At 38.6% G+C, this 17,975-nt stretch overlaps 1 protein-coding gene across 1 annotated transcript in view; it reads left to right on the top strand.

The window, feature by feature from the left end:
- phf21b (PHD finger protein 21B) overlaps window positions 1–17,975 on the top strand; it is a 50,756-nt gene that overhangs the window by 15,094 nt on the left and 17,687 nt on the right. The window contains exon 2 of the mRNA XM_055022015.1: window positions 13,446–13,490. Coding sequence (XP_054877990.1) covers window positions 13,446–13,490 — 45 coding nt within the window. The remainder of the gene's footprint in view (window positions 1–13,445; window positions 13,491–17,975) is intronic.

The following is a 17,975-nucleotide window of genomic DNA, read 5'->3' as shown; positions in this document are numbered from 1 at the left end:
TGATTTTTTTTTTTTTAAAAAGCATAATTTTTCCATTTAGATACAACTAAACTTCAAAAGAGCTGCAGGAAAATGTTTAATTTAGAAGGGAGTGTTTCTGTTTGCTGGTTTGTAGACCACGGTGTTCATCAAGGCTCACTTCAAAGCCCCTTTGAAAAATTGATCAGGCCGGATCGGAGCTGAAGTGGATATCAGGCTGAGTTTTTCACTTGATTTGCAAGCAAAACGCAAGCAGCAGCAGACGCGCAAACAGAAATCTCTTATTAATTCAGCTAAAAAAGCCAAAAAGGGGTCTGAAATTTTAATTTGTCTCCTCAGAATATTTTATATTTTGAATTATTCCACTTTACACATGTCAAATAGTTACTTTTCTAAAACGCAAAGATCATGATTTTTCATCTTTTTATGCTGTGCATCAGCTCAGTTGAGAAAAAATTAGAATAAAAATTATACTTAAGCCTAACAAAAAACAACAATACTTTCTTATAACAGAATAATTTTTCACCTCTTGGTGAACTTAAACATTTCTGTTTGATTCATGAAGTAGAAAATTGTAATATTTTATTAAACTGTCATATTAAGGTGTTGCTGCTTTGAATGTGTGAATTTTCTGCACATTTGTTGACGATTTTATTTGTTTTGGTTTTAAATATTTTCATACTTTGAGCTCAAAGCGTCTCTGGGACATCAGGACCAAACTGGCGAACACCGTCCAGGTTGGTGTCCTCCGTCACCCTGCAGGTCCACAGGGAGTCCTTCTCTCAGTGAAAGGTCACGGGGTCACCTGCCTGGTAATCACAGCCTGTGGAAATGTCAGCAAATTTAAACTTAGAACCTGGAATTCTGATGACTCATCAAAGATCTGAAACTTGAAGGCAGTTTTTGGACAAACGTCTCCATGATGTCCTCCCCCCTGCTGACTGGGATCTGATCTGGGATCAGATGTTAAGGAGATGGAGGGATCTCCGTGGCGACTCTGGGATCACGCCTCCAGTAAGCCGCCATGAGCTGTCAGGTCTGCGCCTGGGAACGTCTAATCCCGCCGTCCCCTCTCCGATCTGATCTCCAGCGTGGCTCCAGGCGTCGCTGCTTTAATGCTGATAATGCTGATAATGCTGCTCGGGTCTGAGGGAAATCTAAGCTCTGAAATCCCTTTAATCAAAGCGGCAGCCGCACAAACACGGTCTGGAAAAAGGCCGAGTAACGACTTAACACCGCAGTGTTTCCTGGTTCTGATCTGATCTCATCCTGAGCTGCTAATAACGCCTCTGATTTCTCTGAATGTAGCTTTGTTTTTTACACTTTGTTTTTAGCTTTGAGCTATTTTAATTTTAACATAAATGCAACAAAATAAACATTTTTAACAACATGCGGAAAACTTTATATTTTTGTTCTGGTAAAAGTATTTTTGTAGCAAATATTTGATCCATAGCAGTAATATTTTCATAAAAATCCTTAGTTTGCCAGTGGCGTCCCCGAATGGGGGGTGAAGGGTGGCCGTGGCCTCCCCTTAACTCAGCTTTGAACTCAGCGTCTCGGCCAGGATTTCACTCTTCTTCTTGAGGAAACGTCCGTTTCTTTCCTCCTGCTCCAAATTCTGGTCCGTTTCTGTCTGGAATTGGTCCTCCTGGTCCCAGTCCCAGAGCTGTGGCTGTAAACCAGTGAGGCAATGTTTGTTATTGATGAGCGGCTGAAGATGTGCTCAGAGTGCTGACAGTCTGTCTGCAGAACTCGGCTTTAGAGCTTAAAACATTGATGCTGATTTATTTATCCTGCTCAGATTCCACTTTTATTGATCTTTATTTTCAAATTTTATCCTAATTCTTAGTATGACTCAATGTTTAATAGATTTTTTTCTTCTGATTCCATTATTTTTTATCCTTATTTTACAGATTTTTTTAAAAATATAGTTTCGTCTGCGTTTACTCAAGTTTCACCCCGATTTTATCTTATTTATTTATTTATCTTTTAAATTCTGGCTTATTTTTACTTTTATCCTAATTAATAAATTTTTTTATTGTGATTATTTAAATGTTTTTACATTCATCCTGATTACTTTCTTCTTCTTATTTTTTTTTATTTCTGGTTTATTTTAAGTTTTACTTTTATTCTATTCTGGTTATTCCAGTTCATCCACTTTTTTAGTCTTAAGTTTTATTCTGATTTTTGTCCCTGTTTGTTATAATTCATCCCAGTTTTCTTTTAGTAATTATCTTTTTTTATTCTCCTTGATTTTGCTCTGGTTAGATTCTACTTTTTTCTAAACATTATAAACTTTTTTTTGTTCCTCGTTTTTATTTTAAATAGTTTTTGTTCCTTTTTTTTTCAGTGTTTTGATTTTCATCAAATTTTTATCCTGATATTAAAGCATTGACTTTAGATAAATCTAGAAACATTGCAGTAATGTCTTTAAATTCTCCGTCCGGTTTTGCTCTGACAGAGCTGCAGTGAAACCTGTGATATGTGATATTAATTGTGCCTCAGCTCCAGCTGTGTTGACCAGGCAGTAAATCCACAGCTGGATCTCTGCTGAGACATTTGCTCTCAGGTTCGGAGTGAAAATGTGAAAGAGAGGAAGAATAAAAATGTGATTCTGTGAGTCACTCACCTAAAAATATCAGGCGTGCAGCTTCAGTTCTTCCTGCCGGGTTGCGCTGACCTGTGAGTCAGCGCTCCAGCTGGAGTCGGTGTTCCAAAGAGGGAAACCTGCCGGAGAGGACCGGAGCGGGTCAGGCCCAAAATGGCCACTGTGAACAGAACTGTAACTTGGAACGAGAATTTTATTGAACCGTAACAGTGAAAATGCAGTGTTGACAACATCAATCTAAGCTTTTCTTTCTTTTTTCTTTTTTTTTAAACATTTCCAGTTTAAATATTTATCTGATATAAACAGACAAAAATTCTGGACATTGTTTTCCTCTGCAGACGCATTCCTGACCAGTTTCTCTGCTTTTAGTCATTTAAAACCACAAAGCTGCAAACACTTCCACATTCTGATTGATTCTCTCTGTGATGCTGCATCTTTAAAAAATTTAGATAATTATATATTAAAGCTAAAAACAAGCTTGCTTCTGCCTGTTGGACGGAGACTTTTAGCATTTCTGTGAACCTTAGTAAGGCGCTCAGTTTTCCCTTGAACTTCAGTTCAAGGATGATACAAATTTTTCACATCCAGCACAGATGGCTTTTTGTGTCAGTGGGTGAAATTATTACAGACATAATTATTTTGCAGTAGACTTAAATATTTCCGACAAAAAAGGAGCAAATTTCCTCCCACAAAAGCAGAATTTTTAAAATTAATTTCACATATTTTGTAGAAAAAAAAATTACTTTTGGAAATGTTCTAAGTTTTAAAAGTCAAAACAAATTCACTCAAAATGTTCATGTTTTTGTCTAGAAGATTTCTGAGATTAATCTCAGTTTTTGTTTTTAAGACAAAAATTGACTCTTTTTTTTTTCTATCTACAATGTGTTAATTTGCCAACCTAAGTATTCTTGTTTAATGTTGTTTTAGTAAAGGCTACTGGACAAAGTAAAGAATTTTTACTTTAATTAGAAAGTTTTCACTTTAACCTCAGAATTCTGACACTTTTTCCAAATTCCGAAACTGTTTTTCTTAGAATTCAGATTTGTTTAGCTCCAGATTGTAATTTCTCCTCTGTAGTTCAGACTCTGAGATTTTTGACCCATGTGACATAAAGTTTGGACACCGTTGGGATAAATCATTCCAACATGTCCGCCCATCTTAAACCGAGCTGCTGTTTGCAGAGTCGTGGTTCTGCTGGTCCAGGTTGAACTCGTCGTGGATCAGAGCAGCAGCATCTTCTCTCTCTGCTGCAGCCAGAAGATGGCATGATTCAGTTTCCTGTTCTGTCTATTAATAACCGCCATGTTTTAAAAGTCTGTAAATAATCACCGTCTCTCTGCTCTGAATGCAACAGGACCAAATTTCTCTGCTAGTTCAAGGCTGATCCTCTGATTTAGGGGAGGAACTAAAAGAATGGAGGTGAATTGTTCTTCAGAGGAAAAATAATCCATTTGCTTAATCACGTCTCTTAAAGTGTGCAGCCAAGTTGCTTAGTAACCGAACGGCAGCAGAAACAGTCGACTTGGAGTCGTATTTAACAAAAGCAGCAGGCGCAGTGTTTAAATGCTGACGTGTTCAAGGCCTGAACACACACAGAGCTGCTCGAATCATTCTGCTTTTATCCTCCAGAGAACACGACTGTTGCCTTGAATCTGTCCTTCTGGTTGAGTGAAGCGGCTTTGGCTGTTCTGGGATCTGGTTTCTATGAATCATTGAAGACCGTTTGGATCCGGTTAGTTCTAATAATTCCTTCAAAATCATATTTTCCAGCTTTTTAGGAAGTAACAAACCCTTCCTTGTTTTTTATGGATGACTTCTCTTTCAGTTTATCTCATAATTTAGGAGTAGTTCCCAAAGATAAACATTTTCATTTCGGGTCAAGTGAAGATCTTAAATGCTCTTAAAGGGCCGTTTCTCCCAAAATGAATCAATAAAACCCATTACAAAATGTTTATATATTAATAAATGATCTTCTCTGCATTCATAGAGTACTTCCTGAAATTAAATAAAATTGAACATATTTGGCTCCCTCCAGGATTTTATGAGTAATTTATTTTTTGCGATCTAAATCTTGATATTTTTTATTTTTTTTTTTGGTGGAGCTACTTTAGGAATATTTGCAAGACTTTTTGCGATATTCATATGACTGTAAATGTAAATTTTGTTGCTAACGGACGATAATTTGACAAACTGAGGAGCAAAAGTAGAAGAACGAAACACTGCCACCTGCAGGTTGGAGTTAGCATCGCTTAAACTAAAAGTGTCATGCAAAATTCTGTTTATTTTTGCATGAATTTGTGCGATCGTTGATGTAATTTGGCAGCAAACTGATAAAATCTGCTTTGATTTGATCAATTTAAAATGATATTTGGGAAAGCAACTGTTGAGACCAGAGAGACTGGCAAGACTTTTTGGTTGCTAGGCAACAGTGCCACCAACCACAGATTTTTAATTGGACTTGGGTCTGGACTTTGACTAAGCCATTATTGCCTCAATATTCCAGAATAATTTTGTTTCCGTTTTATTTGTTGCTTTGGTTTATTTTAGATGATAAAAGCATCTAACAGTGAATGTTACTTACAAAATTCAAAGTTTATTGGTCTTTTATAAGGCAATATGTTACTCAAATGGTCTCAAAACAACAATATTATTGTTTGTCACAAACATTACCATTTATTATCCAGTACATTTGTTACCGTTAAAGCCGTAGTGTAAATATTTTTTGCAGGAAGCTGCAGGAAAACCACAGGATAAAAGCCTGTTTTGTTGGGTTTTTGTAAATCTTCCTTTCTGGTAATATCAGTAGCTTTCTGGTTAAAACAGACAAGTAGTTGATGTTGAATAATTGCGACTTTGGTTTTTTTTTTATTATTTGTTTTAATATTCCTGTGAAGAAGAGCAGCTGCATGTGAAATCTCACCATCTGAACTGATTCTGGAGTATTTATGAGCTGCAGTGACGGAGGAAGAGCAGTTTGTCGTCTTCAAACGTTTAAAATGTGTTTGCAGGCGAGGAAGAGGAGGGTGACGTTTGGGAGAGGGGGTGAGGTGTGAAGGTGGGGTGGGGCGGATGTCCTCGCTCTGGCGGTTGGCGGCTAACAAAGAGTGCTGCGTAACGAACGGGACTTTAATTTGTTTTTCCTCGACAAGGTCGACGAGAGTGATGGCTCTCAGGAGGAGGAGGAGGAAGACGAGGAGGAGGAAGATGATGGGAGATCTGAGGCAAGATGGAGGGGCAGGAAAATCAACCAGGAAGTCATTTCTCCTATTTTAACTCAGTGCATGTAAACGCATCAAACCTGATAGCGAGGAGGAAAGAAGGAGGGCAGAACGGGCTGACTGGTGAGATGTTATGCCGTGTCCATGGCAACAGACTGAGGATGCTCATGGATGCTGGAATATTTTGACGATGGAGGAACTTCACTCAGTCGTTGGCGTTTGATGTTTGAAGCCGTGTTGATGTGGAATATTCTGGAAAACGTCCCGGAGTCTAAATCTAGAATTTGGCTGCTGACCCAAATTGACCCGATTGGTTCTGACAGGCAGCCGGCTGGTCTAAAACAAAAAATCAGTTTTTATTTTCGTTAAGTTCTCTCACTTCTGATCCCAAAGCTTGTCAGTGTGGGAGCTGTTACCCAGGCAGCGTGTTTTAAAGTTTATTTTCAGAGTCTTTGAGGCGGTTTAAGAAGGAAGCTGGAGAAATCAAAGTGATTTTTACTTTGGATTGTGGATTTGGACCGAGAGGAAGGTTTCACTCACACTAGTCCTGTTTAATCCGCCTTCATCCAGCTCTAGTTTGTTTGTTTAGAACGTCTGGTTCGTTTGTGGAGGTGCGTCTGTGTGATCCAACACTGTAAGAAACGAACTCTGACCTCAGTTTGGTTCAGTTGAAATGAACTCTGGTGCGGTGTGAACGGCAAGTGGGCCGGACGCCGCTCCTAAAGCAGGGAGTGGACTGCAGCGCAGGGCATTCTGGGTAAATAAAACCAAAACAAACGTCTTAGTCTAGTTTTAGCAAGAGAAATGGATCATAACCTTTTACATAAGAGAATTCCTTCAGCGCTAAAATCTGACGCCGCTCCATTTCTGTTTTCATTTTGCAAAGAATGAAGTTGTGTTCAGTCTTCTTCAGCCCCCAACTCAACTTTTACACTCAAACATGAAACTAGCTACAAATACTTGCACAATTATTGAATCACATCTTTAACAAGCATTTGTAGGGCCTCCCGCACAACCAGCAATAATGCAGCAAGTAGTTTCTAGATGATAAGTCAGCAACTATACAGTTCTTTTCCAGCAGCCATTTTCTTGACTGATTTTAACCATCTTTTGCAGTAAATAAGACATCCAGTGTTTGCATTAAAGGCGGTTATATTTCTAATATCTCAATAATCCAGAGGCTGAATGCATTTCCAGCTGTTTGCTGCTGCAGACGTTTGTTCTGCTGGTGATGAACCGCTCTGAGCTCGCAGTGTTTCTTCTCCGGGACTCATTTAACCCTGGGCTCAGATGAGGCGATGCGCCCTCTCTGCCCTCTGACACGCATTGTGTTTCTACACGCAGTCCGCCTGGAATGCCAGCTGCTTTGTTTGCCGCTCCATGGAAATGTGAGAAAACCAATGAAAGCAGCAGAATGAGCCTGTTTTTTTTTGTGTGTGAGCTGAATAAAGATAAATTAAAATCAGCAGCCAGTAAGTTTTTTTCCTGTGAAAGCGTTCAAATTAATTCCCTATTACTGGCTTGCTTATCAAGAGCTGCAAAGACACAAAGATACAGACAAACAGTGAAAAGCAATTAAAAATAAATGGAGTTTGGGGGGAAAAAGTGCCTGAGAGAGCAAGTTCATCTGCAGCCAACTTTACTTTTTTGTGTTTTTGCTGCTGTGGACGTTTTGTCACCATCCTGGGGCGCCATCAGCCTAAACGGCCAAATTAACCCAATTATTCAGAGCAAGCTGAAGTGGCGCTGCTGCCTTCAGGCGCTGTGGTTTTTCTGAGCGTCGTCCCTGGATGTGTGTGGCATAGATGCATTTGGCTTCGTCGCCACACAGCTCCACGTCAGAGCGGCACAATTTTTATTCCCCGCCGTCAAGGAAGAGGCAACAACAGTTCAAAGAGAAGCTGGTTTCCGTAGCAACGTGCCAAATATAACTAGACTTGTTCTGTGCAGTGATGAGGAGATGTTGGACTGGAGGAGCCAGAACAAGCCGCAGCAAACAGAGGCGGGCGTTTCATCTGCATCACTCATGCAGCGCTGCATTTGTCCTGCAGCAGATTTAGAGTCACAAAAGACGGACTGGAGCGCCAGACCTTAAACTCACCATCACTGTCTGATCAATCCAATCCAGATCTGATATCTGTCCAAAACCAGCCAACACCAAGTTCTAAAGTGAGCTCAGAACTGGCTGAAGGCCAGTTTTAAGGTCTGAGGCGGTCTAGTCAAAGACTAAAACTGGAATAAAACCAAATAAGCCATTTGTTGCTGTTGTTAATTCAGCTCACAACCAGTTCATAAAATGGTTCTTTCGGTCAAACCAGTTGTAACATCAGTCTGAAATCAATGAATTCCCAATTTACACATCAGTCTGAACTGGTACTGGCCATATAAAAAATTACATTTTGATTTTCTTTTTTCATATCAGATCTGATTTACAATTTTATTTTTCTTTCTTTTCAAAAAAGAAACTACAAATAAAATATTTTCAAAAAGTGCTTCTGTGAGGCTCAACTGATGATGTTTAATTACTGAAATGGAGTCATAATATTAGCAGAATTAAGACGCAAAATTTCCTTTTGTGTTGTATTTATATTCTTTGTTTTGTATTTATATTCTTATTATATTTATTGTGTACCTTGAATTTAATTTGTATTTTTTTGTATTCTTTTGTGTATGCTTACTGTGTGCCACATTTTTGCCTGTGAGCTGCTGGTAACTATAATTTCCTGAGGGAGTCTTCCCAAGTGATCAATAAAGTCAAGTCTAAGTCTAAGTCTCAATTTTACCAGAAGAACGTCTTAAAGTTACGAGAAAAGTCGTTTTGATATGGAAAAAAAGGCTTGAATCTTTTTTTTAAATATTATTATTATTATTAATAATGTTGGACCTCCCATAACACTACTGCTTCATTCTCCTAATAGTACAACTTCATTCAAGTAATTACTAAAGACAAAATGTAGTCAGGCCTTATTATACTTTGTAGAGTTGACCTGAATTTAAAGTTCAAATAAGTAGAATCTGTAAAACACGCTTGTCAGACAAGATGGCCGCCCTGCACTATGGAAACACAAGGAGTGGACCGGTGAAAAAATATCACAATTATCCAAAAATTAAACCTTCAAAAACCATACATTTGATTATTGCCCAGTCCTGGAAACTTAAAAAACAATTCTTAATTATTTCAAACAATCTGAGACTCTTGCATCAAATCAAAGTCCAAAATTGTCCAAAATTAGGGCTAAGCTGGAATAAGTCGATCTAAAACTGATTGCTTTAAAATCAAGTCAAATCTAAAGTTTATCTCACATATGAATCAAACAGGTCCAGAACCAGTTCAAACTCAGTTTGAAACCAGCTTGAAACCAGCTTGAAACCAGCTTGAAACCAGGCTACTGGAACAGGCAGGAGTTTAACAAAACCCTTCAGATTTTGAATAAATGAGTTTGGAGTCATTTTACAAGCAGAAAAACAGAATTTAGCTGTAAATTTAATGAATTAATCAAACTGATAATGCTTTTAAACAGAATAGATCTTAGATATTTTACTCTTATTGGACAAACAGTTGGATTATGGCTGAGATTAATCCAGATTAATCCAGCTCTGACCATTTGATGAAGGAAACCTGCTTCAGTGTGAAGCTTTTTTTGTTCCTCTGCCAACATCTTCATCCGAAATGTTTACACAAACTGAACTTAGCTTCATTTTCTGCAGGTTACTTTGGGGAGATATTGATCTGGAATAAAGCCGCTGATGAAATGAACCGAAATGAGAATGAAATCTCTTCCAGCGGTGTTTAATGTTTCAGGTTGCAGTGAGAAACTCTGCAGAGATTGAGTCAGAAAATTGCTTCTTCAGTGGAAACCGGAGTTCAGTGAAAATTGGAATCTTGTGAAACATTATGTGCTGGAACATTACACAGAAATGATCAAAGCTGGGAGGAATTGCTCTTGTTGGAAAACTGAATGAGGAGCACAAAGGCTCCATTTCACTCCCAAACCTCTTTCTGTGGGAGAAAAGCCGAAGCGGCCAGACTCCACCTGCGGGTTTCAAAAACACGCTGAGAGGATCCCAGGAAGCGTTCCTGTTGTTTCGATTCAGGTTTAACACCTCCATGTTTCTAAATGATGGCTTTAGTGTGATTCACAGCCATTGTTCAGGGAGGTGAAGCCGACAGGAGTGACAGGACGATGATGATTTAAAAGCTTGAAAGCGCTTCGGCTGAGAGCTGCGGCTTTTAGTTAAAGGTCTGAACAGAGCAGCTCATTACGCCCATCAACGTCCAGCTTTACCTCCAGATCCGATTCACTTCGTCTTAAATCCATGAAAAAATGTCAGATTATCAGTAAAATAATCCAAAAATCTGTCAGTAAAGGATGCAAAACCACATATTTATCTGACCATGTTTAACATATTGAGACATTAAGATGCAGATGCTAAAATAAATCTCTAAAACCTCAAAATGTTTTTCATAATCCTGGAATCTGCAACATTTACAACCTAAAGAGATGTTTTTACTTTCCACCCAGCAAAATAAAACTCATTTAAAACCTCAAATGTCAAATAAAGTTTTTTAAAAAGTTGTTTTATTTTAAATCCAAAAAATAGAAAGAAAATAGTTTCTTTAAAGACTACAACAAATTTGGTAAAGTAGGTATTTATCTAAATTTCTAAGATTTATATATGTATTATAAGGTTTTTTGTGATCTGACAGCAAAATGGCTCTTTATTTACAAAATGTTGATCTAGTCAAACCCCAGATTAGAACTAGAAGAAACTCCTCAAACAGCTGAAAGTGAGGATTTGCACTAACTTTTTCTCGGCCTGGAAACATATTTTGAAGTAAAATATGCATTTATAACATAAATATGTTTTGATTTATGTCTTGTAAACACTGTAAGAAATCATCCTGATTTGCTATCTAATCATGCAAAGAAACGCTGAAATCTTTCCGGTTTTTAAAACTAAATCTGTTTTTTATGCTTCCCAGCGTTCAGACTGCTGACAGGTTTCTCACTCCGTAATGATGTCTGATAATAACAACATCCTCAGGTGTTTCGCCTCCATCAGAGATAACTCTGTCAGCAGGATCTCTGATCAGCCTCTCCAGCCTGTAATGGATTTTTTTGTCCTTGCTTCTTCGCGTTCAGCAGCAGAGACGGAAGACAATTTCATTTACCTGCAGCTAATGAAAAGCTAGTTTTCAGTGTGATAGTGCGACGCCGCCTTCCTGCCTGCAGCTGAAATGAATGACTGGATCATCTGCAGAGGCCCGTCTGCTGCGCCGTAAACTCAATCCGTTTTCCTGCAGTCTGTGGCTTTCTGACGTTTCAGAGGAAAAACAGGCAGGAGCAAAAAGAAAGAGGGAAATCTGGTGAAATCTTCCTGCTCTGAATGGCTGAGGCAGGATGAGTGGGCGCCTGGGCTTTAAAAGCTTTCCTGTTTTTAGTCATTCAGAAGCTGAAAAACAACCAGTGAGTGGTTTGTTTGTTTAGTTTAGTCAGGAAGGTGTATGGAGAGTTCAAGTTCAGAAGCATTGAGGTGAAATGAAGGCAAGGCCTCAGAGTTTTCTTAAAGAAATGCTGATTTGCTTCATTCATCCTTGAGCAGATTATTGGGTTTGTATCTTGGTGTTTAGAAATGTGTGTGAAAAGCTTTTGGTTTGCAGAACAGATTCATTTCTTCCATTTCTTTGAGTTTGGCTGCAGAAGGAACATTATGGACCAGATTCTACTGAAAAGACGTGAGATGATTAAAAGAACTTTTTATGACGGTCGAATGTCCAGGATTAATGAAGAAAGACACTTCTGTCCACGTCTCTCTCTCTTCTGTCTCTCTGTCGTTATAGCTCTCATGTCTTTCTCATTGCTTCTCTTTTTCTCTTTCCATCTTTGCTCTTTCTTTGTCTCTGTCTCTTGTTGTCTTTTTCTCTTTCTGTCTTTTTCATTGTCTCTTAGTCTTTCTCTTTCTGTCTCTATTTCTCTTGTTTCTCTCTTGCTTTTTCTTTGTTTCTCTCAGTCTCTCACCTTCTCTGTCTCTGTATCTCATCTGTCTCTTTTTCCCTTTGTCTTTTTCTCTGTCTGTATTTCTGTCTTTCTCTCTATGGTTGGCTCTCATAGATAGATATAGGTAATCTTATTTTTGTGGTCATGTTATTTCTACATTAGTAGAAAATGGATACAGATTTGTAGCAAAGATTGAGTTTTGTAAAAATTTGTTTCATTATTTTTATTGATATTTAGTTAATTTCAGAAAAAATATTGGAACCCATGAAGAAGGAAATCTCCCAAAAATTGATCCTGGCAGGAATGAATTTTATTATTGAAATAGTTCATCTCTTCTTTAAAAAAAAAAAAAAAGCAGCACATTTGGTATAATGTTGGTATAGTAAGTTGCCTAAATTGTATTTTATTTGGCTGTGTGATGCAGTTGTAGGGAAAACGGTCAGTTTGGGGTTTTTTGCGAGAGCTTAAGCCTTTCTGTTGTTCAGTGGGAGAGAATCTGAAACTTTTCTTCATTCTGTGCTGTGATTGTCTTCATAATAACTGTTTTGGTGGAAATGATCAGATTTAATTGTGTGGATAATAATTCTTAGAGTTCTTGGTGTCTTCGTGGCGTAGCGACAGTATCTGAAGCTGAATGAGGCTCTTGTCATTTTCACTGTAACTTCCTTCTGCTGGAGCTGTGAATATGTGTGAGCCACACTTCTAATTGAGCGCTGACATGTGGGCACATGTTTGGTCCTCATGCTCCGGGGACCGGCCTCCTTCCTCCGCCTGCAGCTCCTTACACCTCCTCCACCCTTCAGACAGCTGCCTATCGTTTCCTGTCTCTGACCTTCAACACCTCGGCCTGTGGCAGAAATTACTCCTCAGGCCGGCTTGTCTGGACTCGGCTTCTTCTTCGTCTCCTTAATGTAGATCTTTGATGGAAATGCTTTTTCTTAAAATGTTTCTTTTTTTCTATTCTCTTAGTTTTTACCAAATGTTCCTCCTTGGTGTGACTACATCAACCTTTTTTTAGGGCTTGCATTGGGAGGGATGTATAATTTTAACACGTTAAATCGATATAAACAACCTATATTTACTTCCATCTTGTTGCCATTTGTTTCTTGAGGAAACCAGAAAGTCTGGTTTGTTTGGGGAGGTGCGATCATGTAATCGAACAATGGTACGCCCACAATCTTGATTTCAGTTCGATTGAAGTGAACTCTGCGAACTGTAACTCCCTGCTGCTTCCAGATTTCCCCCGTGTGAAAAGCAATGCACAGAACAAATTTATCAGCCTGACTGTCATATCAGCCTGACTGTCATATCAGGAAAAAAATAAATAAAAAGGTAACGTATGGACCAAGTTTTTATTTTCTGATCAGACGTTCGGAGCTCGCAGGGCAAGGAAAAGGAAGAGGAGGAGTTCATCAGGAGGAAGAAGAAAATGAATAATTTTATTTCCTGATTGCTCCAAAGTCCTGCTCTGTCTCCCGTTTTCCTGAGATTCGGAAGTGATTTATGGGAACATTTTGCTCCTCTGGTCTTAGTTGACTTGTGTACTTTAATTTCAGTCGTTTGCAGCTGTATCAGCCAATAAAATCAGGTTTTATTGAGTAAATAATCTCTTAAAGTAATTCTGTTCCTCTTTCTTTACAGAACCAGACGTTGTGCAAAGGCCTCAATGAGCTTCAGAACGGCCAGGTAGGCACCTGCTCTCTTCCTCTGATCAGGAGCAGTGGACTTAAAGGGGACCTCTTATGTAAAATTCACATTTTGCATGTTTCTGTACTTCCATTTGGGTCTTATCTGCTTCTAAAAACAGTCAACATTAAAAAAAAGAATAAATAAAAAATAACACAAAGCTGTTTATGGCAATAAGTAATTTTTTGAATTTTTTTCTTTTTTGGTGTCTGGAAAATGAGCCGTATCAAAAACCTCCAGAAGGCAACGTTACCAATCAGCAACCACTGCCCGTTACCTCGCAGAACTCCAGCGGAACTCCAGCACATTTGTGCAGTAGCTGGTTTTACTGCTATACAATGGCTGCTGGAAAAGACAAGTGTTTTGTTGTCAATTTACCATCCAGAAACCACTTGCTGCTTTCTTTTTGACTGTGCAGGAGGCTCTACTGCTGCTTTTCAATAATATGCAATTGTGTAAATGTGCTTCTGTTTGCAGCTATTTTCATGTCAGTGTAAACGTTGAGTTTGATGGGGTGGCCAGTAGCAGCTTATTTGCATTTAAAGTGACAGAGGACAAAATATGCTAATAGCTAATTTTCTAAAAATGAAATGCAAAAAATGTAATGGCCTATTCAAAATGTAATGTTTTAAATAGGCCATATACATGTCATAACCTGTTGCACGATGCATAATAGGTCACCTTTTAAGGAAAGTACAATGAACACAGAAAAGTAGAAGAAAATGTCTACTGCTACAGGGCCTTTTTTGCAAAGATAGTAAAGAATTATTGACTAAAACAAGTTTTATAAGTTGCTGAAAAGTTACTTGTAAGTTAGTTTTACTGAGATATTTACACTGGAAACCATATTTGGTAAGATTTTGTGTTTTTTGTGGTGAACTGGATAAAAGATGGTTAATCGTGAGCCTTTAGTGCAGACGCTGTACTTTCAGTGAGCGGCTCTTTAACGGTCTGCAGCGACTCTCCTAAGGCTGCAGACTAGAGGATGGGAGAAGTGAAAGGATTCATTATCCATCAGTTTAATTTCAGCGCTGCGATTCATTATGGAGTGGAAGTCGATTCGGGCCTGGTGTTACGCCGACGTGGTGTTCTGCAGGAGAGACGAAACCTAATTAAAAGTCTGTGATGGGTGGATAATTGTTGCAGCGCAGCAGCGTGTGTAATTAAGGCTGGATCGCTTTTACAGGTTTATGTTGTAAATATGCATTTTATCTCCTCAGCTGCTTAAAGCAGAATTATTATATAGTTTCTGCTTACAACCGTCAAGATGTAGGAGCTGTTTATATCATTACTGCTGCTGTTTGCTTAAGAAGGTGATTAAAGTGCTTCTTTAGTCTAACAGGAAACAGAAAGTAGAACATCTCTGATGAAAGCAGCAGAGCAACAATTCACCCAGGTTTGGGTTTCTCTGAGCCAAGATCCTTCAAAAAGCCAAAAGGAGGGAAGAGCACCTTCCTCGGTTTCCTCCCTGAGGTGTAATTAGAGCCAATCATGAAGATCAATTCCAGCAACATAATACGGCAGAGAGGAGCTGCTAAATGATCCAGCAGGTTACTCTGTGTTTAAAGAGGCAGTACCATCTAAAATCAACTGATTGGAGCTTTAATTATCTTATAATGTTATTTCCCATTAAAAACAGACCTGGAATGTTGCTTTGATTATTTCATGCAGGTTTGGGAAAATGCATGTTAGGACCGAGCCCGGCCTTTAAGGATGAAGCTCCTCCCCCACTCAGCTCCTGCAGACTGGCCATCAATAATTAGCAAACACCTAGTTTAACTGTGCAACATAATTACCAAAATCTTGGCATGAAGCTTCAGTGTGGAAATGTCTTCAAATATAAAACCATTTGAATTTAGTTTTGCTATATTTCACATTCAAGTTGAGGCATTTTAAAGTTCAATAAACAACTTTTAAAAAGTCCCAACACCAAGACTACAACAAATTTCAAAACTATAGCTCAGAAAATAAAATAAATACATTTATTTCCCAAAATACAGGAAAAATGTAAGTTTTTGTATGAGAACTAGTCTGCTATTATCAACAGGTAATTTTTGTTTATCAATTAATGATCTAATCTTAAAGTCGAGCTGTGATCGCTGCAGGTTTTGTCACTTTGTCAGCCTGAAGTGTAAACAGTTTGACAGAAAGCAGAAGCAAAAGATGCAGTGCAGTAAAATCAGGCTCATATCCAGCTGAGATGATGGCCACCACCATCAGAGAGGAATAAATGTAAGAAAATAACCAGGAGACCCAAAATAATCTTCCTCCTCCTCCTCTAAGCCCCTGTTTTTTCCTTGAAGCACAGAGTGAAAGAAGCTAATCTAAGGCGCCCCGCTGCAGACGTGGAAAGTGTTCACTTCACATCCACTTGGCCAATATTTACCTGCTGGCTCAAACCAAACGGCTGATCCTGGAAGCTGTCGCATTCAGCGAGGCGAGAAGAAGATAAAGAGAGACTGGCTGCAGAGAAACGGAGCTTCATACCTGCTAAACAAACACAGATACGCTTTCAGACGAATTCAAAAGGACCAAAACAGAGTCTGAGGACAAAACTCAACCTTCAGATGTTCCTCTGTTCTTCCTTTAGGCTTCCTGAAGGTTTTTCTTGCTTAAGTAAAAAAACCCTTTTGTCCGAATAACGGTCAGATAATCACAAACTTTATTTTCCTGAGGTTAGGTTTTAAAATTTTCTCAAAAGTGTAGAGTGTATTTTTCATACTCAACCCCTTTTTCTTTGATACCATAAAATAAAATCCAGTGATCAATGAATATTTGAAAATTTAACTGTGTAAATCCAGATGTCCTCTGAAGGCTTCATGGGTTTGTTATTCCTAGATCACACTGCAAGATTTCCTCGTCTTACAATCTTAAAGACGCCTCGATTATCTGGCGTGATTAATCTGATTAATTAGTCATTGAAATAATTGTCAACTAATTTAAAATAGAGTTGTCCTCTGAAACAGAATTTTGACATCATTACAGCCTGGAAACACGAGCCTGAAATGATTAATTGTGATTAACCGATTATTATTGAAATAATCGTCAATTTATTTAGTAATGGATTGTTAACTTATAACAATTAATCTATTAATTAATTGTCAACAGAAGAATCAGTTTTAATCTGAATACTTTTCAGATTAACCAATTAATTAATCAAATAATTGATTGACGATTATTTCAATTGCTTAATCGTTTCAGCTCCAGATAGAAACAGTCCCTAAATTGATCAGCAATAGAAGCCTAATCATCCTTTTCTGATTTAAATTGATAAAATTATTTTGTTTCACCGTTTTGAACTGTTTTCATAAAGAGGAAACGCTGCGGATGCGTCAGGAACACCATCTGTTGGGTTATTCTGGGAAAATCGTATCAGCTGTCATTCGATGCGTTCGTGTTAACGGATCCTTCTGAGTGATTCAGACTAAAGAACTCATCGCCTCACCCTGCCCTCATGAAGACCACCCACCCCAGTGCATGTTGGGATGTTTCCTCTTTGCCCCAGGCTGAAGGAGGGGGGTTGTTGTCGGGCGGAGAGCGTCCCTTTGTCCGCTTCTCGTCCCTCTGGACGCCTGCAGGAAGTTCTCAGATGTCTGCAGAGACGCAGACGGACCTGCCTGCAGATGTTCACCTTTCTTCAACACAAACTGCATTTTTAAACGATCCCCGAGATTTCTTTACCTCTTGACTAAATGCAAAAGCTTTCCTCCAGGTAAAGGCTGTAAGCATCTGGTTCTGGGATCTTCTGAAAGCGTCTTTATGACTCCAGATGTTCCTGCTGGTCTTGGGACGAATCCAGATTCAGTCTGAACACATCCAGGTTCCAGATTAGGATGTTAGTCTGAGAGTTTTTCTGTTTCTGCTCTTTGTCTGCCTTCATTGTCTGCAGGAGTCCATCTGCTGGCCTCCTCTTCCTCCCCCCCTCCTCTTCCTCACTCTTCACAGCCCCTCAGTCTGCCTCCCCATCCTCCTTCCTCTCTCTGAGTTCAGAAACGTCATCAGAAAACTTTATGAATCTAAAATATTTCTTTATTTTGACACAAACACAGCAGAGAGCAACAATTAGGGGAGTGGTGCAAATCCCTAAATCAACAAAGATCCAGAACATAAAAATAGCTCAGGACTGTCGCCTCACTAAATTTCCAAATTTTGGGAGCCATCTGTTGTTTTCTATTTCATTGACAAATATTTACCATTCTTGACTTTTGGTCAGGGGCTGAAAAAAATACATTTTACAGCTGTAAATGGCCCCCGGGCCACGCTTTGAACACCCCAGAATTATGATTGTTTTAAAGGCGAGTTTAGATTTTTATGAAAAAGAACTTAAAATAAATTAAGTGATTTAATTTCAGCTCCACTTTTTACATCTATTTTGTTAGTTTGTTTTTAGAATAAAATTAAAATTTGCTTACTCATTGACTTTGTGATCCATATGGCAATGAACACAAATTTAGCTTTTTAAATTTTTTAAGAACAAAAAATGTT

The sequence above is a fragment of the Poeciliopsis prolifica genome, unplaced genomic scaffold (assembly GCF_027474105.1).
Source record: "Poeciliopsis prolifica strain line A6 unplaced genomic scaffold, Auburn_PproV2 SCAFFOLD081, whole genome shotgun sequence".
Classification (NCBI taxonomy): domain Eukaryota; kingdom Metazoa; phylum Chordata; class Actinopteri; order Cyprinodontiformes; family Poeciliidae; genus Poeciliopsis; species Poeciliopsis prolifica.
Note: the sequence above shows the minus strand (reverse complement) of the source record. Positions and strands in the feature narration are given on the sequence as shown.